The sequence below is a fragment of the Lygodium microphyllum genome, chromosome 20 (assembly GCF_053477565.2).
Source record: "Lygodium microphyllum isolate KBCC chromosome 20, Lygodium_microphyllum_v1.1.10, whole genome shotgun sequence".
In the NCBI taxonomy this organism is placed as follows: domain Eukaryota; kingdom Viridiplantae; phylum Streptophyta; class Polypodiopsida; order Schizaeales; family Lygodiaceae; genus Lygodium; species Lygodium microphyllum.
In genome coordinates this window covers 132,651,932-132,678,887 of record NC_141154.1, presented here as the reverse complement: position 1 = coordinate 132,678,887, position 26,956 = coordinate 132,651,932, and the positions used below count along the sequence as shown (strand labels likewise).

The following is a 26,956-nucleotide window of genomic DNA, read 5'->3' as shown; positions in this document are numbered from 1 at the left end:
TATAATACAAATTCTATCAATTCATAGTACTAGCACAAATTATTTTTGGGTTGCAAGAGAGAGAGAGAGAGAGAGAGAGAGAGAGAATGTGTGTATGAGTGAGTGAGTGAAGGTGGTGGCAAAGGTAGTGATGGTGGTAGAGCTAGCGACATCAATGGTGGTGGTGATGGTGGTAGTGGCGGTGGGAGCAACAATGGTGGTGGCGGTGGTGGAAGTGGAGGTGAATATATCCAAGGTTGGAATGAGTGAACTATGTGGAATAAGAATAGAGGGGTTGCCAAAACAAACTCCCTCAAAAAACTTGCTTCTTGCCCTTCCTCGAAAGACGAGAGAGGTAATTCTCTCACTAAGGGAGAGACGTGATCCTCTGGAAGTGAGGAGAGGAGGGATTTTCTCTTTCTAAGGTCTAAGATGACACAAGCTTTTGTGTGGAAGTCAATCTTAAGGTTGAGGCCCAAGGCAACTATGAACTGTCCTTATCTATGGCTCAAGGTGGTTGCATGAACCATAAGTTAAGAATAGAGTTTTAGAAAGCTGCTTTTCGACATGGTAAATCCATTTTTAAAATATCTCACGATAGAAAGTCAATCTTTAAAAATAGCCTGATCGGTAAGATCTACAACTTTTGTGTTGAATGTTTTTCCATCCGAGCAACGCACAGAGAGATATTCCAAAATTGGTGCTGCAGAGTAGGTCCTAGAACAACCACATCTTGCATGAAGATCAACCTTTCCAATCTTGGCACTCAAGTCTCCAAGAAGAGAAGCTCTTGGAGCCTATAAAAGGGGGTCTCTCCTTGGGTGTGTAGGGAGGTGAAGGAAACATCACTTTGCATGCATGAAAGAGGAGGAGAGAAGGTGGTTCGAGTCTCAAAAAGTACTATGGAAGCTCTGCTGAAATCAAGAACCAAGAAGAGAGCCCTACACATATTGTGTAGATGAGAAGAAGAGAAATCAAGAAGATCCAAAGAGCCAACTTCTCAGTTGTGCAAGTGCTCATCGGATTTATATCATGGAGATATCATGCAAGGATCTGTGTAAGTTCAAGCTCGCCAACCCTTGAGTTGTGCAAGTGCTACGGAAGCTCTGTTGAAATCAAGCTCCAATAGGAGATCCCTACACATACTGTGTAGGAGAGAAGGAGAGGCTCAAGAAGGATCAAAATGTGCCAACTTTCAAGTTGTGCAAGTGTTAGCCGATTGTATACCATGCAAGGAACCGTGATCTTGCTCCCAAGATCCAAAAGTTAAGAACTGGTTTATGCATAACGGAGGAGCTTGCTCCTTGTCAATAATATAACTCCACAAGGGGGGGAACTAGCCCTTCTTCCAGTCCCTAGTGTATTGTCAATCTCTTTATCTCTCTCTCTCTTTCTCTCTATATCTTTCTTTTCTCTCACATGTTCTCTCTCTGCGCTAGCATAATATTCACCATATATCTTTTAATTATATAAGAAGGTTGAGCGTGTATCTCAGATCTTATAACACATGGTATGCTAAAATCTTGGCCAACTAAATGCTACTAAGATTACGATAGTTGATGATAACCTTTATGTCCACCTATCACCCCAAATCACTTAAGTAGCTTACATAGCCAAGCTACCTCACATGCAACAACTGCAACATCCCTATACATTAGTATTAGATAGACAACTAAAGGTTGTTTCTTGCTACTCCTAGTAACAATACCTCTCCCAAAGAAAAACACAAACCATCTAGTAGTCCTCCTATCTAAAATACTACTAGCCCAATGTGCATCCTAGAATTCTATAAGGTCAAATAGTACACTTACATCATAGAACAAGACATAGTCAAGTACACTGCACTACATTGAAGCATGGCTTCCATGGAAGCTATATAAACTAACTATGTAGTTTAGATCTAGCCTAGTGATGATCAAATAAATAAGGCTACCCACAATCCTTCTATATATAGTAACATTCTTAATCACATCACCATCATGTGTACTGAGCTTAGCATTGGAATCTAGAATTATTGAGATTTGACATCTAAAGGTATCGAGATTGGCTTACAATTAGCCACGCCATACTTTTTCAATAATTTTAAAGCATATTTTCTCTGTAAAACATATACTTTCGAGTCCTAATTTTCTCTATGCCAAGAAAATAGTACAACTCTCCAAAATCTTTCATTTCAAACTTAGCCTTGAGAAAACTCTTCACATGGTCAATCTTTGTCTCAGTGTGACCTATAATAATCAAGTCATCTATATATATGATAATGATCGCACTACTTGTATCACTCTCATAAGCACAAAGTGATTCATTAGGCTTTGTTGAGAATCCAATGTTGATAAGATAGTCTACAATCTTTTCATGCCATGCTCTAGGTGCTTGCTTAAACCTATATAAGGTCTTATGAAGCATGCATACATAATTAAGATAATTGTCATCCATATAACCAAGTGGTTGCTTAACATAAACATATTTATACAACTTCCCATGTAAGAAGTCATCTTTAACATCCATCCAATGTATGATCCAACCCTTTGATGTGGCCATTGCTAGATAGCCCTCATAATAGCCATTTTAGCCAATAGAGAAAAAGTCTCCTCATAATCAATGCCATGTGTCTATACATACTCTTTCACAACCAACCTTGCCTTATAACGTTTAATAGATCCATCATATTTATGTCTCACCTCATAAACCCATTTTCAACCAATAGCTTTCTTACCTTTTGGTAAAGGTACCAAATCCCATATGTCATTTACCTTAAGTGTAGCCATTTCTTCATCCATAGCATTATCCCAATGCTCACTATACATTGCACTCTTAAAACTAGTGGATTCTATATACTACACAACCTTAGCCATGCATGCATAGTGATGTGTTAAACTTAGTTACCATACATCAATCACTATATGGGCTTTCTTACTTTGATTGACCTATGTGGACCTAGATCAATACCAGGTGTCTTAGCATCCTCTTGTGCCTTTGTAACACTATCTTAATAGATGGAATCCCAAACCCTTCATCCAAGCTACCATCATTTGAACTCTGGGAGTTTACACTTTGTAAAGGAGACATGTCACCTGTGAGTGAAGAATCCTAGAAAACTCCTTATCTACGACTTGCGCAAGAGTCATATGACCCCCCTTTTACCCTTATATGATATTTAAAAATTTTTATTGCGTACCCTTTTTTTTCGAAATAAGATTTTGTATTCTATTAAATTTCTCATATTAATTAAGCTTAAAAGACTAGAACATTTCTAACATAAGAATTATATGTTGTAATATTGATGAGATATGATCTTGTGCCTTCTTTATTGGTTGATGGTGATATAAATATAGAAAATGGTGATGCCTTTGAATTTGTGAATATATAAGCCCCTAGACATTGAAATAGCCATTTCTTCATCCATAGCATTATCCCAATGCTCATTACCCAACCACTACATTCTTAAAACTAGTGGACTCTATATCCTAGACAATCCTAGCCATGTCAACATAGTGATGTGCTAAACATAGCTATCATATGCCAATTACTACATGGGCTTTCTTACTTTGATTGATGTACATGGATCTAGTTCACTATCAGATGCCTTAGCATTCTCTTATGCCTTTCTCATACTAAGAATCTTAATAGATGGAATCCCAAACTCTTCATCTAATCTTTGCTCAGAACCATAATTTGAAATTGGGATATTCAACCTTATAAATAAAGAGTCTTGGAAAACTTCCTATCTAAGGCTTATGCAAGAGTCATATGAACCCCCTTTTTACCCTTATACAATGTCTCAAAAAAATAATTGTGTATCCCCTTTTTCAAATATAAGATTTTGTAGTCTACTAAATTTCTCATAGTGACTAAGCTTCAAAGACTAGAGCATTTCTATCATAAGAATTATACACTGCAATGTTAACGAGACATGATCTTATGCCTCCTTTGGTCTGAATCATTGAGACCAAGGGTAGGTTGATGGTGATATAATATATACAAATGGTGATCCCTTTGAATTTGTTAATGTATAAGCCCCTAAACATTGCAAGAAAGGGCTATATTAAGTATGGAAACCTTTATGCTATTGCCCCATCCTACTCTCCCACCCTCCCTCTTACTTTAAGATTGCAGGGAAAAATTAATGTTTACCTACCCCTAATGTAACTCAACATCAAGTTGCATGCTCAATAGCAAGTTGAGAGACTAATGTGAGTAAAAGACTGGTGTATTATTAGTTGCATGGGAGTTTAGGGAGAGGTTTCTTGAAATTTGGATAATTGGGGAAATACTCGAAAATTGGAGATACTTTTCCAAATAGCGAAGACTACTTTCTTGAATATTGCTTTCCACCAAGAGCACATATTTTTTTTCTTTACTAGGTCTTTGTTTTTTCTTGGAGAAGCTTCAAATGGATTAAATTAAAAGCTAGATACATTAATCTAAATGGCACCCTACCCATTGGCAAAATAGAGTAACTGATGTGTTTCTAGATTGCTTCCTATGACATACTCTAGGACGTATCTCTCTTATGCAAGCATAACCATAGGTCTTTTTTTTCTCTTCTTAAAGTGAGATAGTCCTACACTATTTTTCAATGCTTATATATTTCTCAAGAATTATTCTACATACTTAAATTGGTGTCTTCTAAAATTTTCTGACTCTATGGTAATACTTTGAAATGCCAAGGTCAAAGCCATGTTGATTGTTGAGAAAAATAACAAAAATGAGAAACCAAATGTAGACCTCATAAAGGTGCCATTTAAATGTGTTGGTAGAAGTGGTTGTGAAGACATGAAAAATGCTCATAGTGCAACACAAGAAGGGTGGACATTGTAAGTGATTGTGAGCTCTCCTCCCCCAAGTGGGCTAGAGCATTGTACCTTCCAACCATCCTATGTGTTGTTGAAGTGTCATACCACAATCATTATTATTTTTTGTAATGTGGGTTATATATTATTGAAAAAATAAGTGCTTTATGCTCCTACTGCAACAACCTCATGGGAGCTCATCACAATCATTATTTGCATGGCATTACCTTTTCAATAACTAAACTTCATTGTCTCAAATTATGTGTTGATCATGCAATGTAAACAATTTTATTCACTTCTTTTATACTTCAAGAAATTTTAATATTTTTTGTTGATCATGGAGAGTAAGGCTTATTATTACATGCATATATGTAGGGAATGGATGCTTAGCACTATAAGAAAGAGGATTACAATGAGAAAGGTGTGGTTGCTATAATGTGGCTCAATGAATACTATCCACCCAAATATAATCTAGGAGCCACCTAAGAACTTGAAGGGTTGAGTGGCATAGGAACGCTCTAGCCAAGGCTAATTAGACACAAACTATTTAACAAAAAGGTATTATAATCTAGATAGTTGTTTCTAGTATATCAATGGATGGGTGTACCCCTAGATTATAAGGGGCCTACTCGAATAAAAGTAGGTAATGGTTTGCACTTGAATGGATGTTAAAGCCATTAAGTTCATTTGCATGGGATTCTTATTGTTTAGTTGTTTTAAAGGAGTGGTGATAATTATTATTTGTTGACTCAAAAAGCTGTTTTGGTTTGTTTATGCCATGTATGTGGAAATTAAAATCAATCCAATTGTGGATATATACATTTTAAATGCATACATACCTATCCACCATTGTCTTGTTTGAGATTATGTTACACGATTGATGGTGAGCCTATTGATTGTGACATGTTACTTGACTTGATTGTATCTGCATGACTAGGAAATTTTTTTTGACTTACTTAAGGTGGATTAGACTTTTGCGAAAACGCATATATATATGTGTATACGTGTGTGTGTATATGTGTGTGTGTGTGTTTAATACGTGTGTCTATTTGTGTGGCATGGTAAACATGTGTCCTCTCTCTCTTTCATGATTTTTATTTTTATTTTCTCTCCTTTCTTTTTCCTCTTGTCTCTCATCTTTCTACACCTCATATGTGTGCATGTGTATGTATGTGTATGCATTGTATATATATGTACACGTATATATTTATGTAAGGATGTGTGTATTTGTGTGTGTGTGTTTGCGTGTATTTGTAAGTGCATGTTTTATAAGTATATAACCATTTTCTTTCCTTTGCTCTCTCTCTCTCTCTCTCTCTCTCTCTCCATTTTTTCTCTCATTCATATATGCACGTATACATGTATGTGTGTACATGTATTGTGCATTTGTGTGTGGTTTTAGAGTATGCATGCATTGAACATGTTTAACCATCAAATTTATTATCTCATTCCATATGTTTAATAAGAAAAGAAGATTTGCTTCTTTTTATCTTATATGTGCATGTGTGGATGCTTTTAGAGTGTGTACACATTACATGTACATGTTCAACAATTAAAATATCATATCATGTCATATGCCTAATTAAAAAATGAATTAATCTCTCCTCTCTCTCTCTCTCTCTCTAGAGAGAGAGAGAGAGAAGGCCACATATAATTTTTCAAAGACTCACATTTCCCCTTTCCATGATCATATCTTATATTTGATTAAAAATGAGAAAGAGAGTGTGTGCGTAAGTGGAGAGAGAGAGAGAGAGAGAGAGAGAGAGAGAGAGAGAGAGAGAGAGAGAGAGAGAGAGAGAGAAAATTCCACTCATCCTTCAAGAAAAATTCCTCCTTATTTCTTGAATACCAAACTTCTTCCCTTGTGCCACATAGGCTTGGGAGCCTTCTGGTTGCTTCGAGATCCCCAAGGCAAACCTCTAAATAATATATAGAATAGATTGCCACATGTTACTTTCAACCTCCACCTCTTGCATTTGCTATGATCCTACCACATTTGGCGAGAGAAAAATAAAGGATTAATATTGTCATGATAACAAGAAGCTAAAGCTATGATCTTTTGAAAACATCGAGGTAAGAAGGAACAAGAAACATGATTAGCAAAAAAAGGATAATTAGTTGCAAGCATTGAATGGGTGAGCAAGAAGGCCAAATAAAACCATTGAAAGGTATTGACACCATGCAAGAGCAATGATTCTAAGCATCTTTTTAGTAGAGCCCAAAAGAGGGCCAAGGTAGAGGCTTTTAAAATTGAGGCCTAACTTTGGGCTTCAACAAAAAACCTATAATACTTTGGACATTTTTCTAAGGTTTCAAAATGGTCAATTTTGACTTGGCGCTAGATAAAATTTGATTCATACACACGTATGCATATATTTATAATAACATAAAAAAATCTCATGTAATTTAGCCAACTATTGGTATCTGACATGTTAAATGTTATTTGAGATATATGTTGCATAGATAATCCTAGCCAACATACTACATAGTGCCAACATACTACATAAAGATAAATATAAAAACAAATAAATAAGTACATAAACAGACATTTGAATATGGTTGTATTTGTGAAGCTTTACCATATATTTTAATTTTCACCTTTGATCCCTGGCTGTGAACTTCCAAAGTTTCATTTGATGTCTGAAATGGCCATGATACCCAAAACGGGCTTCAAATCCAAATCCTATTAGTGGCAGAAGGAGAGGACAAGCACATGAAGAGTAGGGCCCTAGCCATAGTGTGCTAGACTTTTTAGAAGCCAAACAACCTGGAGTTTAAGTGGTGAGATATGGCCATTAGCCCCCTTCCATAACTGAAACATACTTACCGTTACTTTAAACGTCTAGGTAAAGAGCTAGGTGTTATTGGATGTCAGCTGTAAATACTGTGGAGCTCAGCTGAGAGGCAAATTATAGAATGCGAGATGATTGCTTATGTTAGTTGGGATCAATACTAGGCATTGCTTGTACATGTGACATGTGCTATGCGTTTGGCGAGTCCGAAGTGTGTGGCCGTGTCTCGGATTCAATGTATCCAAAGTTCTTTGGTAAGTTTGGGGGGGGGGGAGAGAGCAAAGAGGGAATCCTTTTGTGTAAGAGGGTATGGCCATATTTGGGTGAAGCATGGGTGTGGCCATACTTGGCTAAGGATACATAATACATTATTCCGTCGGTGTGGGTACAATCAAAGTTCAAAGTTCAACGTGAATGAGAGGCGCCTCGCCTATAAATATCTGAGTGGAAGAGAGGTTGGCGTCAAGCAGGTGGTTGGGCTTCTGTGGTCGGATTTTATCAAGCACGGGTGATGGAGGGGCCGGCAGACAATCCGGCATTTAAAGCCCTTGCGCCCAGCAGTATTCATGGCTCGTAGGTTCTCAATGACAGCCATGCCGGTCGCAGCATCGTGACGGAGCTCCTGCTCCCGGTAGGTCATAATAATGAGATGAGATGAGATAAGAAGGCTCTCTTCTCTCTTTCTGTTTCGAAATGTCTGTCCTGCCCGTGTACCTGCCATATCCCTGATTATCTTATTATATACTGGCTCTCCCAAGAAGCTCCCACTTGCAGTTCGTCTCTCTGAGAGAGAAACACAATGTCACCTCAGCATCACCCTTATGCTCCTCAGAGCCTCGTGCTTCCTGGTTATGTGCCTAACTTCCTTTCCAGTGGACAGATTTGCTCCTCGTATGGATCGATTGCCTTGGCACTCTGCATACTCCTTTGGTGCCTCACAGGTAACCCTATGTTTGCTGTATGATGAGAGACCAGTGCACCAGTAGTATACATGTCTATCTGATTTGCTTCACAAGAGGTTTTAGACAAATTGCCACTATGACTATAATTCCATATTGTGAAGTACGACAACATCATGGGCTTCTGCGGGGGACGAGGGACAGAGTTCGTATCTAGCTAGGCGTGGTTGGGGGCAGAGAGATTTTTCTTTGCTTAACAAGAAGTTTTAGTCGAACTCCCACTATAATGCCACACTGTGAATTATGACAACATCTCGGGCTTTTGCGATGGAGGGATTGCATACCTAGCTAGGTGCCATTAGGGGCAGGGCACTGCCGGTTGACATTGAACACTAAACTATATGGAAAAGCAAGGGGAAATCAGTTATTTTTGCCCCTGCCCCGGAAGGATGCTGCACAAATCAAAAGTTCCTAGCTTCCATAAATCATTCTTTTGCATTCATTCTCCTCCTGGATTTCCCAGGAAAAACCAATGCAATCAAATTGCTTGCATTGCCAAACCATTGCAGTTGCATATCTCCTCCAATGGAGTTTGTAGTGCTGGACTTTGCTTTATTTCTGTGGTAGCATGACAACCCCTATGGGAGCGCTAATCTGTCATTTTCAGATTGTGTATCGACGTTGTTGAAGTTCCCATGTAACATGTGGAGACACGATTCATCAAGATAAGTGAATGCATGAAACCTGGCCAACTTCCAACATAGCAGCAAGGGTACACTGTTAGTAGACAAGGGGAAGCATGAAGGCTTGGCAAGATTGCCCAGACATGCTTGATCGGATTGTACTTCAGTCTCAGACACAGAACGAAGAGCTGTTTGTGCTGTGAGCCTAAAGGCATTGCCCACTCTGTGCACACTGTACGTAATTGACATGGCATGTGATGATCTAAGGACCGTTACGGGCCTGAAGGGTGAATGTTCATAAAACAGGTGTCAGGTTAGAAGATGCTACCCTTGGAAAATTGCCTCAATTTAAAGCCCAAACAGGCATGGTTTGCGATAACATGAATATGCGTGACTGCAAATATGCCACCTTTTTTGGGAACTCCATCTTAATTTGCAGGGGACTACCTTTATTGATAAAGATGTCACAGAAGTCTTGTTTCTGTGTTGTTCTGCCATAAGATGCCAGAAAATTTGACAGAAACTGTTGCCTTGGTGTGATTCAAGAAAAATGTTGTAGCTTGGTGAGAATCTTTCCCTTCAGGACTATGCCTGAACTTTTATAGGCTTCTCTGTCTCGAATATGGCTGGCTTGCCGTTTCTGCTTCGGACCGTGATTATGTGCATGATATCTCCTTATGATACATACTACGTAAAAACAATGCTATCTGAGGCACTGAATTCATGCAACTGCCAGCATGATGAATAAAGAGTTGTCAAGATCTTCATGGTGAAATATAAGTGTTGTTAGTTGTTGTGTAACATATGTCCTATTGTTTGATAACTTTCTAGGAAGTTGGCCACTGTCAAGCAGACTAGTCAGTTGCTATGAAAGACTATCACAACTTTCACTACTTTGGAACTAAAGTATTGTTTACCAATTCATGCTATCATTTTTTTTGTTTTGCAGGCAGGGCTAAACACTTGTTGGCCATTGATAGGCTTCTTATCTGTTGGTTGGCCATTACTGGGTTCACTCATTTGGTTGTTGAAGCGTATTTCATGTTTGTTCCAAACTTTTATCAGACTAACTCACCCATGCTTTTAGCTGAAATTTGTAAGTAACCTACATCCACACCTGTGCACTTCATGCCAGTAGTCTTCTTCTTGTTTTCTCTACTTTTGAGATGCCTTCACGGCCAATGATGATTTTGTATTGCTATTGTACAGGGAAATTGTATAGCAAGGCTGATTCCAGATATGTTGCAAGAGATTCTACAGTTGTGGCAGTTGAGAGCATCTTATCTTTGGGTTGTGGAATGGCTTCTCTTCTAGCAATGTATGTGCGTTGTTAACTGGATTAGTTTTATTTTCTGGTGGCCCTTTAGTGTGGGAAAGTAGTGCTATCTGACCTGTAGCTGTCTAGGGCAGGTTGCTATGATTGGCACACTGCAAGCTTAGATGCTGTGGTTCTATGGTAACCCAGAATGATGGGCCTGCAAGTATCCTCTGCACAGTGACCAGTGCATGTAGACTTATCATAACTACAATCTCAGCAGCAATGAGCTGCTCTAGGAAGGAAGCACTCATTTCTATTGCAACACGCTCAATCACAAGTAGCCATGTCAGGTGAGCAGGCAACGATGGTAGGCATTTCCTTTAGAAAGAACAGAACTTTGAGGATTGAAAAAAGCAGAAGTGGGCACATAGACCTGATAACTTCCAGGCATACATTATCCTTGGATAGCAGTCCAACAGGGGTATCATTGTCAGACAGGTAGGCTCACTGATGGCCTGCAGGTTTTCTCATGGCTAGTTTTCTCTCTTCGCTGTTTCGGCCTACCCATGGTAAGGCCTTAGGGTTTAGTATGGGGAACGCCTAGTATACCTTCTGTCAAAACTCTTTGCATTTCATGCTTAAAGGATAAAATCACAATAGTATCAAATAACTGTATGGTTGAATGCGTAAAGCATTTAGTGTAGGTCAATGATAAATCTAATGTATGTGTCATCTTTGTAATATATGGTCGAATGCGTAAAGCATTTAGTGTAGGTCAATGATAATCTAATGAGTGTGTCATCTTTGATTTCATTAATAACTTTAATAATATACTTCTCTTACTAAACTTCTTATTCTACTTTATTGTCCATCTCTCTCTCTCTCTCTCTGTCTCAGGGGTATTAGAACATTTCCACATGTAGGTACAATGGACTTGCAAAAGCAATGGCAATAGTGCAACTATGCAAGGCAACATGTAGATAGATTGCATAGACTTTAACTTTGTTGATAGGGGGCAAATGTTATTGAGTAGCCCCTCAAATGAGGGTGTTTACACATTGAGTGACAAATGCCCAACCCTTGCCCAAAGTGTGGGCATGCCCTTTTTAAATTTGGCTATGGACTTGGGGATAAGACCTTTACAAACCAAAAGGGCATACTTTGTACAAAAGTGAAAACTACTAAATATATGCATTTTTGAGTTGTGCATGCAAAAATGCACCCTTGTCAAACAGTTTAGTAGCTCATAAAGTGCACCCTTGTAAAGCAATGGTAAAGTGCACACTTTTGGGTATATACTAGCTTGGGGAGACAAAAACTTGCACATATATTCCTTAAAGTTGATCTACACAAAAGAGAAACCAATGATTTAGACTATAGGATATAGATCAGACACCAAGAGAGAGATAAGGAAACACTTCTATATCCATGTGACAAAATAATAGAATCAAACAATATCCTAGTTGAATAGAAAATTAGGTGCCTCCGATTGCAATTGATGGCCTATATAAGCTAACGTCCTCTTGCCTTTGGGATCCTTATCCTTTGCTAGCTTTCTTGGTGGAAGACCACATCTACTAGTATTGAGTGGTACCAAAATCATGATTTCTAGTTGAAGCTTTGGATAGTGATGGTCCAAGATTATGGGATGTCAAGTGGTGGTTAGTATTGTACTTGATAGTAAACATATTCTATGAGCTTGAAGTGTGGCAGTATGCAAGATTACTTTTTATAGATTAAGAATGTTATGTGGATTAGTTGTAACATTTTCTTTATGCTTAATATATGTTTATTGATCCCTGTTTTCACGATTTGTATAACTTTTTGAGTTTTTATGCTTTGAGCGTCAAAAACTTTCCATCTGGGTCTTGCATTGTTACCCAATACTTTCATGTGAAACGTGGAGTTCTAATATGTTATCTCCTAGTAATCTAATTTACTACTAGACTCCTAATGGTGCTTAATTAGGATGTTCCTACCAATTCAAGATGTAGATTATGGATTCTCATTTGCGAGCCTTAAAATATTGTACCTATAGTGGTAAGTTGTAGGAGAGATGGCAATTTTCCCACCCGTAGTGTTGCACTTGATATGTCCAATCTCTAGATGATCATGCCTCAAAGATTTGGTGAAAGTTGATACTATAGCTTAAAACTCCATAATGAGCTCCTATCCTCATTGATATTCAAACTGTATTGAACATAGGGTCTGGTGTGATGTTATATCTTAGCAGAATGTCTCTTTACATGAAACTCATGTCAATATTGTCTTTTGTGAACTTTGTTCTATTTTGTTGTTTTGAATAGCTCCATTGGAGGTTGCTTGCTTGATGGAACAAGGCACCTAGTTTATGGGCCCAATGCCTTCATATAGTACCATGAATTTGCAAATTATATTGGCTTTGGGAAAATGGGATCATGGCAATTGATTGATTGAGAGAGAGAGAGAGAGAGAGAGAGAGAGAGAGAGAGAGAGAGAGAGAGAGAGCGCTCAAATTATAAATTTTTTTTTGTTATGCTAGTTATGGCATTATTGCAAGAAAGAGTTACACACATCCCTTGTTGTTGCTACTTTGTTTTGCGGACATCTTGTGTGCTTATATCTATTTCTTCACAGCATGGTTAGATGGCAATATCTATGCATCTGAACCATTCTACTTTTGGGGATACTATGCACTTTTGAACTCCCTCTATGGAATTGCCATTCCTTTACCTATTGTCTTGAGATCATGGAGAAAAATATGTGAAGTTTTTGAATTTGAAAAACTAAAGAGACATTGAGAAATAAGGAGATTATAGGTGGACTTGAATATTGAAGAGAGAATGAAGAACCAATTTGATTATGATTGAATATGTGTTTGCAACCTTTTTGTCTTTCTTCACATATGCAATGTTTGAAGTGGTCATGGCTTACACATATTATTTAAAAGTTAAGGATAGACTCAAAAACCCATCATAAATAAAAGAAAAACAAAAAAATAAAGGGATAGTAAAACAACATTTGGAATGCTTTGATTACACGCAATATACGAGAGAGAGAGAGAGAGAGAGAGATGAATCTAATAAAAAAATAGAGAGCCATAGGTGGTGCACTTAATTGAATCATTGCTTCTTAGGTGGCTCACATGGGAGAGAGACTAGAGAGAGGAGAATCTATTATAAAAATAATCTTTAGAGAAAAGTAAAGAAAAAAAGAGATAATAAAGAAGGCTTGCGATGCATTCATTGCATGCCATGTAGGATTGGTTTTCTCTTTTGTTAGTTTTGGTAAATTCGAAATAAGTTTTACAAATGCTTAGTAAGTGCTCTGATGTGTTATAGAGGATGTTGAGATTCTATGGTGCTAGAGTTAGTACTAAAGACACATCAATGTATGACAAATTGTTATACCTAAAAAGCTATAAAATGATGCACTTGGCTCACCTATCAATCAAGCCTTTTATGCTATCATGATTTCCTACATGTTTTCCTTCTTTCCCTCATAGTACATTCTTATCTTCTTAAATTATATTTTGTAACATGGTATCATAGCCTCTTTCTTGAGGTTGTAGGAGTATTCATTGTTACATAGGAAGTTCAGGAGGTTCAGAGCTATGATGGTATTGTTCCTAAGTAAATTAAAGATTGGATATTGAAGACTTGCAAAGGGTGTGGAGTAGCCCTTGATGAAGAGGTCATTGTTCAAAGAGAATATCAAGGGATATCTATTCCATCTATCCACTCTCTCATTTTGGTTCAATTAGGAGGTTATCATTGTGTAAAGCAAGGGGCTTGGTTACAAGAGAAGCATAGATCCATGATAAACTCAAGGGTTGCTTGTGCCCAAAGCACGCGAGACAAAGATGAGAGGCGTGAGAGAGAGTCATTTGTGCTTACTTTGTAGAGCTTGAAGCTCATCAATCTAGATGTTTGTTGTGAGGGGATACTTTTGCCAATCATTGTCATTAAATCTATCCTTCGGGCTTGGTCATGTTGAGAAGTCCCTAGAAAATGCACAATTGTTCATAGCTACATTAACTTAAGGTCTTCCCTAAAACCCTTATCCTTGATGCTTAATTAAACCATTTTTGAAAAGAACTAGTTTTGTACAATTCTATTCAAATTAGTTTTTGCCCAAACCTTATGAAAGATAGGTAATGATGTTTTGAGTTATAGATGGTAACTCAATGAGAGAAGTCATGAAGTAGCAAACCACTCAAGTTGAGTCAAGATGGCAAAGGTGTTTGAAATTATATTGAAGGAGATATGATAATGGCACTTGAAGTCTTTTTGTGAAATTCTATTGCAAAGTAGATAAACAATAAAAAGCACTAGGAGTAGACATAGAGTAAATTAATGTATGATGGGTGATTTACAAAAAATTGAAACACTTGCTATTGCATGGAAAAATCTAGCAAGGCTCTTTGAGGTAAACATAAAGATTAGAAAGCTGCACCTTAACAACTTGAAGCTAAATGAAGTTTAAAATGGGAATTCATCCATCAATAACTATACATGGATGATCAAAAGTATTGTGGAAGCTCTTTATTACTAGTGTAGCAATTGACGATGATGACGGTCTGAGTATGTTTAGATACTCTTGGAGATGAGCATAAGAGCTTAAGGTCATCTTTGAATACTAGTGATGATATCCCTAACTTTGCACATTTGATCTCTATATTGATATTAGAGGAGAAAAATCTTAGTTTGGATTCCTTTTATTCTCAAAGTAAATGAAAGCTTGAATAAGTGTTTTACTCTATTAGCAAAGGTAGAGGTTGTGATTAAGGCCAAGGTGGTAGTCATGGTCAATGTTATAATACACAACAACATAGGGCAGGATAGTCCTGAGAAAAGGAGAGCCAAAGAGGAAAAGTTGCAAGTTTTAACTAACAACAATAACATTTTGGTAGTAGTAGGGAACATTAGCATTATGATGAGAAAAGTTGCATCTCTAACAACTTCAAAAGGAAGTTTGAAATTGAAAATGAAAAAAATTTGCAAGGTAATTGTGCTTCCACTAGCAAAAACAATGATGATAAAAGTGAGTAGCTCTTTGCCATATAATATTTTATGAATATTATGAGATTGTTGATGGTTTATTTAAGAATGATGTATAGTATGTAAACTTAGGTTCCTCTAACCATATGACTTCTCATGGAGACTAATTTAGAGATGCAATTCAGAGTCTCCAAGTTATGTGGAGATTGGGGATGATATAACCTATTCCATTTCTCACATTAGAAATGTTTCCTTGAGTATATAGAATGATAACAAAGCACTTAGTCGATATGTTGTATGTACCAATGTGACTAAGAACTTGATTTTTGTTGATGAGATGGTGGAATACGTCAGATATGCTCAATGCCCCACCCTTGTAAGGTGTCACCAATGATCCATGGTGCTCAAAGTTGTAAGGTCCCATTATGAGAAGAAGCCATGTGTGAGCACAACGATTGGATCTTGATGTGTACATCAGATGAGGCCTATGTAATCAGATGGTAAAAATGTGACCTCTGTGGATGTAGCCTTTGGGTTAGATAAATTAGTTATGTTGGTAGTAACTTGAGGCACAATGTATCAAGTTGCAGGGTGTGGGAGTTATGAGGGACTTCTATTTTGGGGCTTAAGGACCATAGAAGTGGAGCTGGCCTCTTGATGAGGATCCGGGAATAGCACCCCTGGCCTGATGGTAAATGGAATATTTTCTAGAATATTCTCTAGCTGAGTAGGGAAGATTCATAATATGGTCGAACATGTCGACTAGACTATCTTCCCGTGCTATAAAGGAAGACCCCTCTAAAGCCATCATCAATTTATCTTTCCCCTAGTAAGAGGTCTTCTAGCTACCCTTAAGCTCTTTTCCTATCATATGTTTGGATGGCCATTTAAGCTTCACAATGGAAGTGTATGGGTGGAGAGAGCCATCTTTGTATCAGTTTGTTTGAAATTAAAGCAATCTCTATTCTTTTCATATTTAATGTGTGTTCTCTACTCCTTGCTTAGATTATGTTTGCTGTGCCATGTAATTTCTACAGAATAGAGATTGTGAATTTGGTTCACATTTGATGATTGTTATATAGAAAACCTTGGAAATATTGTAGGCTGATTGTGCTGGGGGTTAAAGACTGGCTGTTACTAGCCACCTACATTAACTTGTATACAAACTGATAGATGTGTACACTATAGGTGGTGGATGTCCATTTGTCACTTTATTCTTGATTATTTTAGTGACAAATACAATAAGGAAAGGCATGTCAATTGTTGTGACTGTTGGAGTTTCCACACACTAGTTCTTCTTGTTTCCGCTTCTACTTTCGCCGCCTTCTCTCCTTTCAATTGGCATTAGAGTAGATATTTGAGGAGCTTCATCTATCCTTACTTTAGGCCTTCAAGAAGCGGGTCAAGGTTTCATGGTAGTCATTGTCTCTTCTTCCCAATGTATGCATTGGGTCTCAACTTAAGGCTTATCCCCACTTGTCAAAGGCCTTCAAGAGGCTCCATTGAAGCATTGTTGAGTGCTTCTTGATGGTCATTATGTTTAGCTTTGGTAGCAGGCTCATCAACAACACCAGTGTGATTTGCACTTGGCTGTCCAATCGTTGTTCTCTACATTGACCACCTCACCTATAGTAGTTGCTGGAGCTCTTGGCAATCGGGAAAGTACTTTGGTACTTATCTTGACATTGGTGGATTGATCTTGAGACTTGATTTTAAGTGGTATTGGTTTGTCATTGCTATAATACATGTATAGGTTTGGAACAACCATCTCCTCACTATTTGAGCTTCATTAATGCTCATATACTCATGTATTGGTGTTGGGATCGTAAGTGGATATATTGAGGTGCTATTTGGGATGTATTGAGCTTACATAGCTCAGCTTTGACAATGTTTTATTGATGTATACAGTGTGGATAACAAGCATTTTAACTAAGAAGGTTTATATCTATTATGTCTTCTTGCTATTTGGGTATGCCATATGTATGTGCTGATGCTTGGCACTAATGTTGGGCCTAAATATGCTTATGACATGTTTGAGACTTGGATTTAATCTACACTTGATGGTACTTTAGCTTTGGAAAATTGCTTCAATGATTATTCACTTACATGTTGAAGGCATATTGGATATATATATTCCCAAATGTATTTATGATGCACTTGGGCTTCTCGTTTTCCATGCCACTCTTGTCTTGAGCTATTTGCTTACTTTGCATTTTGGATTTGCTTGCAGTGGGAGATACTTGTATTTACTCGATAGAGCTTGGTTCTTTGAGATAGTGGGACTCGTCTAACTTATATCTATGGTCTCATGTATGGTACTTGATGTAATTACTTTCACTTGTGGGTTGATTTGACTTTGTATACTTTGGACACCAGTACTACTTACCTCTATCAGTAGCTTGTTAGTAATATATACATGCATATTGATTATATACTAAGCATCATTGTTGTTAGACCTGTCCGTTGTGTATTTGGTAGATCCAATAGGGGTAAGTCTTAGTCTCATGGGTAGTCTCATAGTAAGTCATACAGTCATAAGTCCTCTTTGACATGCCATTATTGTGGAAAGTAGAGTCACATTAGACCCGATGCCATAGAATATGCAATGATAGGTGCAATGAGAAAGGCAAGGGGAAAGTACAAGAAAATGCAAAGTCCATAAAGATTGTACCCAAGTCTAGTGTGAATATAGAGGAAATAAATGCATTAGAGTATATTTGATGGCTACATTATTATAGCTTTATCTCTTGATGCTACTTAGTTGATCGATGCACCGTCAGCTTACTCTCAATGTTGGCTTCTTGATTTAGGGGCCTGATTCCATGTTACCCTGCATCACCATTGGTTTCATAGTTATCGTATAGTTACAAGTTCTATTAGATTAGGAGATGACGTTGCATTAGATATCATTGGCATATGTGATATTAGACTAAAATTTTGATATTGGTGCTCCTTTTGTACTTCATGATATATATCATGTCTCAACTTTGATAAAAAGGCTTACTTCAATTGGAAAATTGGATGATGATAGATGCCACGTATCTTTTGATGATTCTTCATGAAAGATTACCCATGGCAGTCTTGTTTTTACTAGAGATGTCACGGATGGTAGTCTCTACCCTTTGCTTATTTCTAGGTCTATTAAGAATATATTGGCTGTGATTGATCTTCCACATGCATCTTTATGGTATCATTGCCTTAGACTGATGTATTTAAAAGGAATGAAAGCACTGACATGTTTGCAATATCTTTCATCTTATTCTTGTTTTGATTCATGTGATTACTGTCTTTATGATAGGCAAACTTGTAATTCGCATTACATGTTGAGGATTGAGATGACTTGATTTTTTGATTGATTTTTGTTGTTTTTGTGGACAAAATGGTTGATTTTTGATGGATTTTGTATGATGAATAGTTGTTTTGGAAGTGTTTGGAGTGTTTTGGTTAAGGTTAATTAGGTTTTGGAAACTCATGATGTTTTATAGTAGAGATATGATATTTTGACATGTTATGTTGATGTTCTGATAGTGTCTGATTAGTTCTGCTTGGGTCTGTTGAGCTTCTGTTTTGCTATGTTTTCTTTTGTATGAGGGGTTAGAATGATGATTGATGAATTTTGAGAGTGTTTGGAAGTTTATTGATTGATTCTTGATGGTTTTAAATTATTTAAGTTGAGCTAAAGACTTTTCAATGCCTTCTATTAGCCCTTTGTTGATAGTCTGTAGAGCCTTTGTTTTTGTTTTGTTTTATTCTGTATACCTCTGTAAGTGTGATATGGGATGAATGTGAAGCTTGAGGAAGTTCTCCAATCTTGGGAAGAGATGAATACAAGTTCAAAATAGCTCAAAGAAGTGGAAGAAGTAGCTGATGTGAAGACTTGAAGTAAAGATTGAAGTGTGAGTGACAATAGTGAGCTCTCAAGGGACACTATAGTGGTCATGGTAACCTTTCATAGTAGACATACCTCTTGGGAGGGGTATACACAACCAAAGAGGAGTTATGGATGAGTATTCATGATTATCTCATTGTACTATTGAGAGAGAGCATGTATGAGAGAGAGAGAGAGAGAGAGAGAGAGAGAGAGAGAGAGAGAGAGAGAGAGCCAAATCTATGCAAAACAATGTATCTATGAGTGAGAGATTGTGAGAGAAAGCTATGGAACCTTTAAAGAAGAATACTATGTGATGATTTTTATTCAAAGTGGTGTATTTTCTTGTGTCTTTGTAGTTTCTTGATAAATTCTATAAAGAATATGAAGAGTATAATCAATTTTATTCAAGTTAAAGCCATGGGAGAATTGTCTCTATGAAGTTGCATGAAGATTTTTTGTTTTTAGTGTTGTTTTTCTTTATTATAATCATATAAAATATGAGAAATATGTTTGTTGATGATACAAGATAGATTTTCTTACAGTAGATTTCCCATTTGCTTGGTGTTCATTTTGGGGCTTCATGTTTTTGATGCGCAATCAAGGAATATTGCCATCAACAAGCATCAGAAGGGGCTGAAAATGAAGGAAATGACATTATTGAGAGGAGAAGAATTCAATGGATGCTTGCAAAGCTCCTTCAACCAGTGAAGAATTGGAGATTCTCATTGCCCAAAGCCACTTTCTATAAGAATTTCATTCCACAATGGTGGAAACATATTACCATCATGATGTAGGCTCTATGTGGTGGACTATTTCCTCTCCCTGTTGAAGCAACATAGACGTGCATCTTGGTGATAAATTGTTTGGGAGCAAACTTAAGTGCAAAAAATAGAGAGAATGACCATCCATGAAAGATTAAGCATTCATTAAAGAGTTTCCAGACATCATTAAGTGAAAAATGTGAAAAAGATTTAGGAGTTGTGGTCAGTGGAAATTCATGAGAACAAGAAGGAAAAGAGTTGGGATCTGTTCGTGGATGCTCAATAGCAAGATACGTGGGACATTGACAACTTTCTGTTCATTTTCCAATTAGCAATCCACTGGAAGTTGGTGGACAAAGTGTTCTTTACAATATACATCGTTAAAACCATTAGAAGAAGCTGGCATTACTATGATAATTGCACCACAACGATGCTTACAAGAATGAGTTTTGATACCTTCATTATTAAATACCTTTCCCTTTGTAGCGGACTAAAAGCTGAATTCAGAGACATTGAAAAGAAGGAAGTAGAAGAAATGTTGGCCAGAGAGTCCTTCAGAGACTGAAGTTCCCTTAGATTTTGTTATGTGGAGTACAAACCAACTAGATGGAGCTAATTTCTTGATGAATGACACAATCAAGTGACACGCACTAGAACGAGTCAAGAGGTATGTGAGAAGAGAGAAGGAAAAAATCAAAGCCGAGAATGACTTAGTACAATAGAAGTCTCCTTTGATACCCTAGCACAACACTCTTTACAGAAGTCCCTATCCTAATCAGATCCGTCCTGGAAATATTGATGATGACAAGACAATGAATGTAGTCCCATTGCCCATCTTTAAGGGAGAGTACAATGAAGACCTTGATCTTCATGTAGCAGAGTTCATGGTAGCATGTGTAGCTAACAATGCAAGAACCCCCGAGCATTGGTTAGCAATATTCCTTGCCACTTTTAAAGACACGACGTTTCAGTGGTATGAGAGACAAGCAACAGGAACTTTTGGCACCTAGGATGACTTGAAGTTGGCATTCCTCATAAAATTCGAGCGCAAAGGTCTTGAAGAGCGGATGTGGGAAGAGTTCATGAACTTAAGTCAGTCCTTTGGTGAATGGGTGGAAACATATGTCTCTACAATGGAATCCATACTAAAGAGATGGACCAACCATCACTTGGATGAAGACATCCAAAATGAAGTTTTCCTTAGAGATCTACAACCAGAAGTTCATAAATTTGTGGAATTGAGAAGACCAATCAACCTGCAAGCTGCAGTGGAAGGTGCAAGACTGTGATGAAGTTGAAGCAAGGATGTCAATGGCCTCAGGAAGAGGAGTCCTACCTTCTCATATGCCAGGAATGGTATACACACCAAATGCAGTCCCAGGGGTAGTTCCCTACCCTTATTCCTAGATGCAAACAGTGCCGCAGTACAATGCACCGAATCCACAATGGCCGTAGACGACAATGCCACAAATGGTGGTTCAACCACAACAACAGTGGCCTCAAACAATTTTCCAAATGGCAACCCAATAACAATAGTGGAATCCTACTAACTGGACCCAAAAATCTCCAATCGCAATAGGAGCTTTGAATCAGAACCAAAACAGAGGACCCTATGGATCGACCCAGCCAATCTATACCATGATAACAGAAGCTTTCAAAAACCCTATTGTAGGTACTCCAGGAGGTGAAATTTTGAAGGATTACTTGTTCAATTCAGTCTCGCAAGCATCAAGAAGGAGCATATGGATGTGATTATAGAACAATTGTAGACGCTGAAGGTGAATAATACCAACATATCAAGTCTTGCAGGAGGTAGAAGAGATGTGATGTGATCTAATACATGGTGTGAAAAGTGCCATCAAGTGGGACATTTAGCCATTGAATGTACTCGAAAACCAACTATCCCTCGAGCCTTTTGTTCGTACAGTTTGAGGAAGAACCATACAGAGGATATTTCTCTCTGAAAGAGATGCATGAGAGAAGAAAGAAAGGTGAAGAATCAACATTCAACTTGTTGGAATCCAAAATGACAATGCAGGACATCTGATCAAAGCCTAGGGAGTTCGATTCTAATTTCGGCCCAACGAGGTTTTCCTCTGAGAGTTATAGAGGATGACAGTCTAGTGGTGGCCAAAGATAAGAAGTGAAGTGTTACAGATGTGGAGAAAAGGGACATATCTCACCAAATTGTCCAAACCCTAGAAGGTCCATGGACTACAAGCTCTTATGTAGCTAATGCAAAGGAGAAGGCCATATTGCAAAAGGCTATCCTAGTCCAGCTTTTGTGAAAGCTACCTTTGATACCCAACAAAAGACCCAAGAACTTGCTTTCAATTTGGTGGAATTGGAAGTTGTCACAATAACACGTGCTAAGAAAGGAGAAACCACAGTTCCAAAAGAGAACATTCCCTCTTCCGAATCAGTGAAGTCCAATCTTCCCAACAGTACAGAGCACTGTAGTGCCATAGAGCATCATAGAGACAGTACGGAGATAGGACTAGAGGTCTAAGAGATGGAGGATGCCGAAGTACCTCCAGAAGTAGAAGATGTGCAGATATTGCCGCCCTTGGAAGAAAAAGAAAAGATAAAAGTGGGTGTTGTCCCATTTTCTAGTCGATTGGAAAAGCCTGTGAATCCCATTAAAAAATGTGACTTGGTCAAAGACCTAGACACCTTCAAACCAAATCTAACATTTCGATAGTAGCTGATGTTGTATTCTAGTTGTTAGAAGAAATTCAAAAGCATATTGACAAGAAGAAGAGGCCTAAGGATTGCTCCCTCAACAACAACCAAGTCCAACAAAGCCCTAGAGCCTGTGAAAAAAGTGGATGTGGCTAACGCCTTCTTGGATCTTGGTACCCCAGAGATTGGCGTGTGGATTGAAGGGTGCTTTATAGTAAACACATTGATTGATGGAGGCTCATCAGTGAACATCATAATGGATGTAACAATGAAGGATCTAAGATTGCAAGGAATGTATCCTATGTAGTGGCTTATCAGATTGGTAGACCAAAGCAGAATTAATCCATTGGGCATTCTCCCATTTGTGAAGACAACCCTCGCAGGAAGAGACTATTGATTGACCTATCTAAAAGTAAAACCAAATTCTGATGGGACCTCATACCCTTTTCCCTGTTGGGAAAACCATGGCTTTTTGAAGCAAGGGCGTGGACAGATGGGTTCAAAGGAATCCTAACCCTAGACAGAGGACCTAACAAAGTAGTGCTGAAGTTGTATGAATCACAAAAAGGCAATGGATCCACATCCATCGAAGTCGTAATAGACTCCTCCAACGAAGTAACATATGGCACATCAGGAGATAAAGAAGCCGTCAAAATATATTGTTCCCAAGAAAACAGAGGCACAGTCCTTGACAGTGGACATTGTAAGCCAATTATCGAAAGAAGCAAAGTCGCTGTCAATGGGTGAATACCTCTTGCCTAAACCCAAAATGAATTTCGAAGTCACCTCTAATAGTGAGATAGAAGCATGGATGTACTATTCTCCCTGTTACATGGTCGTAGAAGAGACAAAAGCAGGGTCAAGATCAGAGATAGAAGCATGGATGTACTATTCTCCCTGTCACATGGTCGTAGAAGAGACAAAATTAGGGTCAAGATCAGAGATAGAAACATAAGCGAATGCATGAGCAGAAGTAGTAGAAAATGACATAACTGAGAGCCTATTCTTCTCTTATAGAGCCCCCACAGAGGAAGAAATAGAGGCTAGAGAGGACGAAGAAGAGAGTGGTGAAGAAGAAGACTATGAAAGTGAGCTAGGAGAATCTATCCTACTCGCAGAAGGCATAGATGAGGAAGAAGTTCCAAAAGGCTCAAAAGTCGAAGATCCCATGCTATGGGACAAAATGACCCTGGTACCCTTTGGACTGGCTAATGAGTTGCATGAAAAACCTCTATAAGGAATGGATTAAGTAGAATAAGCCTTCCTTCAATAGTGGCTCTTGTTGCCCTAATTCACCCTTCCCAAGAGAGAATGATGACGATGCACCTTGCCAACAACCACTAATTCGGAAACCCAAAGAGGCCTTAGAAGCTTCTTGTTATGTCACATTCTTGGATGCACCTTCAGAAGATGTCCTTGAGCCAGGAGGTAATTAATCCCCATACCAAACCCGAAACTACCTTGATACCCTTCTAGCTTCCCAAGGAGTAAGCCCAATCCTCACTAAATGAGGAATTCGGTTCCAATGGAGCATCAGAAGAGGAGACCACTTCCTTGAGGGAGTTGGATCTCTACCCCAAAGCAATCCGTGGGACCTTCATCCGTGAAGTGGAGGGTGAAAAGAAATTAACGTTTATGGATGCTGATGGCACCGAACATCACCTGAAGGTGGGAATCGATCTTCTAGAAGAAGAGCTGTCGCAATCCTATGCATGACCTCCTGAAGGAGAACTTGGATGTGTTTGTATGGTCATACAAAGATATGAAGGGGATTGATCCTACGATGTGTCAATATCATATCGACCTAGAGCCAGACACCAAGCATGTGAAAGCAAAGATGGAGGCGTATGAATCTAAATTATTTAGCCCTAGTGAAAGCTGAATTGTTGAAACTCCTTGAAGGTGAGTTTATCTATCTAGTGGCCAATAGTGAATGGGTTTTGTCCATTGTGGTAGTACCTAAGAAGAATGGAAAGCTACGAATATGTGTGGACTTCCGAAAGCTAAACTCCAAGACTAAGAAGGATCATTCCCTATTCCTTTCACAAACTAACTGTTGGACATAATGGCTGGCCATGAGCTTTCTTCCCTCTCTTGGATGGATTCAGTGGATACAATCAAGTCTAAATTCCAGAAGAAGATCAATCCAAAACAACCTTCACAACAGAATGGGGAACTTATGTTTATAGAGTGATGTTTTTTGAGCTTTGTAATGCTCCTACTACCTTCCAATGAGTGATGATGGCTGCATTCTAGAATCATTTGCATGATTTTATTGAGGTGTACTTAGATGAGTTTTGTGTTTATAGCCTAATTCGCTAACAATGGGGACACATGGAGGAGTGCTTTGATAGATGTCGAGAGTATGGGATCTCTCTCAACCCCTACAAATGCGTCTTCCGATTCTCGTCAGGGGTTCTTTTGGGCCACATCGTCTTTGTACAAGGGATAGCAACATACCCTACAAAGATTGAGAATATTGCAGCCTTAACCATGCCAACCAACCTCAAATACTTGAGGGGATTCCTTGGCCATGTGGGCTATTGCATAAGATTCATTGCACACTTTGTGACAAAGGTAGCTTCCGTGCATAAGCCCCTCTGAAAAGATGTAGAGTATACATGGACCACTAATTGTGATGAAGCATTCAACACTCTGAAGTAGTGCCTAATTGAAGCACCCATCCTGCAACCTCTTGATTGGACGGAGTTCCATATGCACACTGATGCATCAGTTGAAGGCGTAGGTGCAGTCTTATGCCAAAAAGGCTTCTCTAAGTTAGATCAATCCATCTATTATGCCATGAAAAAAGTAATCGTTCGATAGAGAAAGAAACTACACAGTGATGGAGCTTGAATGTTTGCCTTGGAGAAGTTTTGACACTACCTACTATCGACACACTTCAAATTCTATATGGACCATGAGGCCTTGTCCTTCTTGATGAACAAAGCAGAAGTGAAGGGAAGAATGATGAGATGACCATTTTTTTTAGGAGTTTGACTTTGAAGTGGTTACACTCGGTCGCTCTCATGTCTTGGCTGATCATCTGTCACGAATCTCTCAAAGCAATGAAGAAGAGAAAGATGACCCTGATCTCCCTAATGTTTCCCTTTTTCTAGTAAAAATGTTACCCCATTGCACACATAGTCAACCTCTTGGCAACACAACAATATCCCCCATGTATCTCCAGTTGTGAGAAGAAGAAGTTTTTGTTGGAATCAACTCCTTACATCTTGTTAGGTGGCACTTTGTACAAAGACAAAGATGAAGTGTTGAGAATATGTATTGCAGGAGATGAGATTGGGATCTTTTTGAAAGCATGCCATGACGAACCTTGTGGATAACACTTTTTAAGAGAAGTGATAGCCATAAAGGCCTTGCTCAGAGGATATTGGTGGCTGACCTTCCACAGGGATGCTTATGAGACTACTGTAAATGTTGTGATGCTTGTCCACAAATGGGAAAGCTTACCAAATCTAGCGCCATACCACTGCAACCCATCCTTTCCCTAAAGCAATTCAAGAAATGGGGGATCGATTTTGTGGGCCCCATTGATTGGCCAACTAGAAGGAAGCAAAATAGATACATCTTGGTTTATACGGACTATGTGATGAAGTGGTGTGAAGCCAAAGCTCTCAAGTGGGATGATGCTAATAGTGTAGCCTTGTTCATGTATGAGAACATCATTACCCATTTTGGCAATCCCTCAGAGCTCGTAAGTGATGGAGGTACTCACTTTCTTAACAAAATTATGGAAGAATTGACAGAGCTATATAAGGTTCGCCATCGCAAGTCTATACCTTACTAATAGCCAACGACCAAGTCAAAGTTACTAATCGAATCCTTTGCTCGATCCTAACAAGAATGATTGCCACACATCGTTGTCATTGGGACGATCGACTTATAGAGGCTCTCTGGGCATACAGAACCTCCCATAAGGCTACTACAAGACATAACCCTTTCCAGTTGGTGTATGGTATAGAAGCTATCTTTCTTGTTGAGTTAGAGCTATCTTGCGTGGCTATCAAAGAACGCTTGGGAGATGATGAGTCCCTACAATGCCATCTCTTGTACCTAGAATGACTGGATGAGACTCGGAGGATAGCTCTACAGTGTATGGCAGCCATGCAAGCTCGAAGCATGACCAAGGAGGATACATCTATGTGACATAGGCTCATCTGGCATACGTACAGATGCCTGGCAGCCAAACATCCTCAAGTAATCATAGGAGGGCTGCATGCCACTCCATGCCTCATGGG

General features: G+C 38.5%; 1 protein-coding gene across 6 annotated transcripts; it reads left to right on the top strand.

Moving 5' to 3' along the window:
- The first annotated feature begins 7,978 nt into the window (after positions 1-7,978).
- On the top strand, positions 7,979-19,605 carry LOC148019415 (putative 3-beta-hydroxysteroid-Delta(8),Delta(7)-isomerase). 6 transcript variants are annotated; one of them, XM_087661057.1, is made up of 5 exons: positions 7,979-8,195; positions 8,326-8,505; positions 10,096-10,242; positions 10,356-10,464; positions 12,926-19,164. In XM_087661057.1, the coding sequence occupies exons 2-5, from the start codon at positions 8,364-8,366 to the stop codon at positions 13,182-13,184; spliced, it is 657 nt and encodes a 218-aa protein (XP_087517183.1). In that variant the 5' UTR covers positions 7,979-8,195; positions 8,326-8,363; the 3' UTR covers positions 13,185-19,164. The 6 variants fall into 6 exon arrangements, with proteins under 6 accessions (XP_087517183.1, XP_087517182.1, XP_087517184.1 ...); XM_087661056.1 differs by having other exon boundaries at positions 7,981-8,505; XM_087661058.1 differs by lacking the exon at positions 12,926-19,164 and adding an exon at positions 12,711-12,877 and having other exon boundaries at positions 7,981-8,505.
- The last annotated feature ends 7,351 nt before the right edge of the window (positions 19,606-26,956 follow it).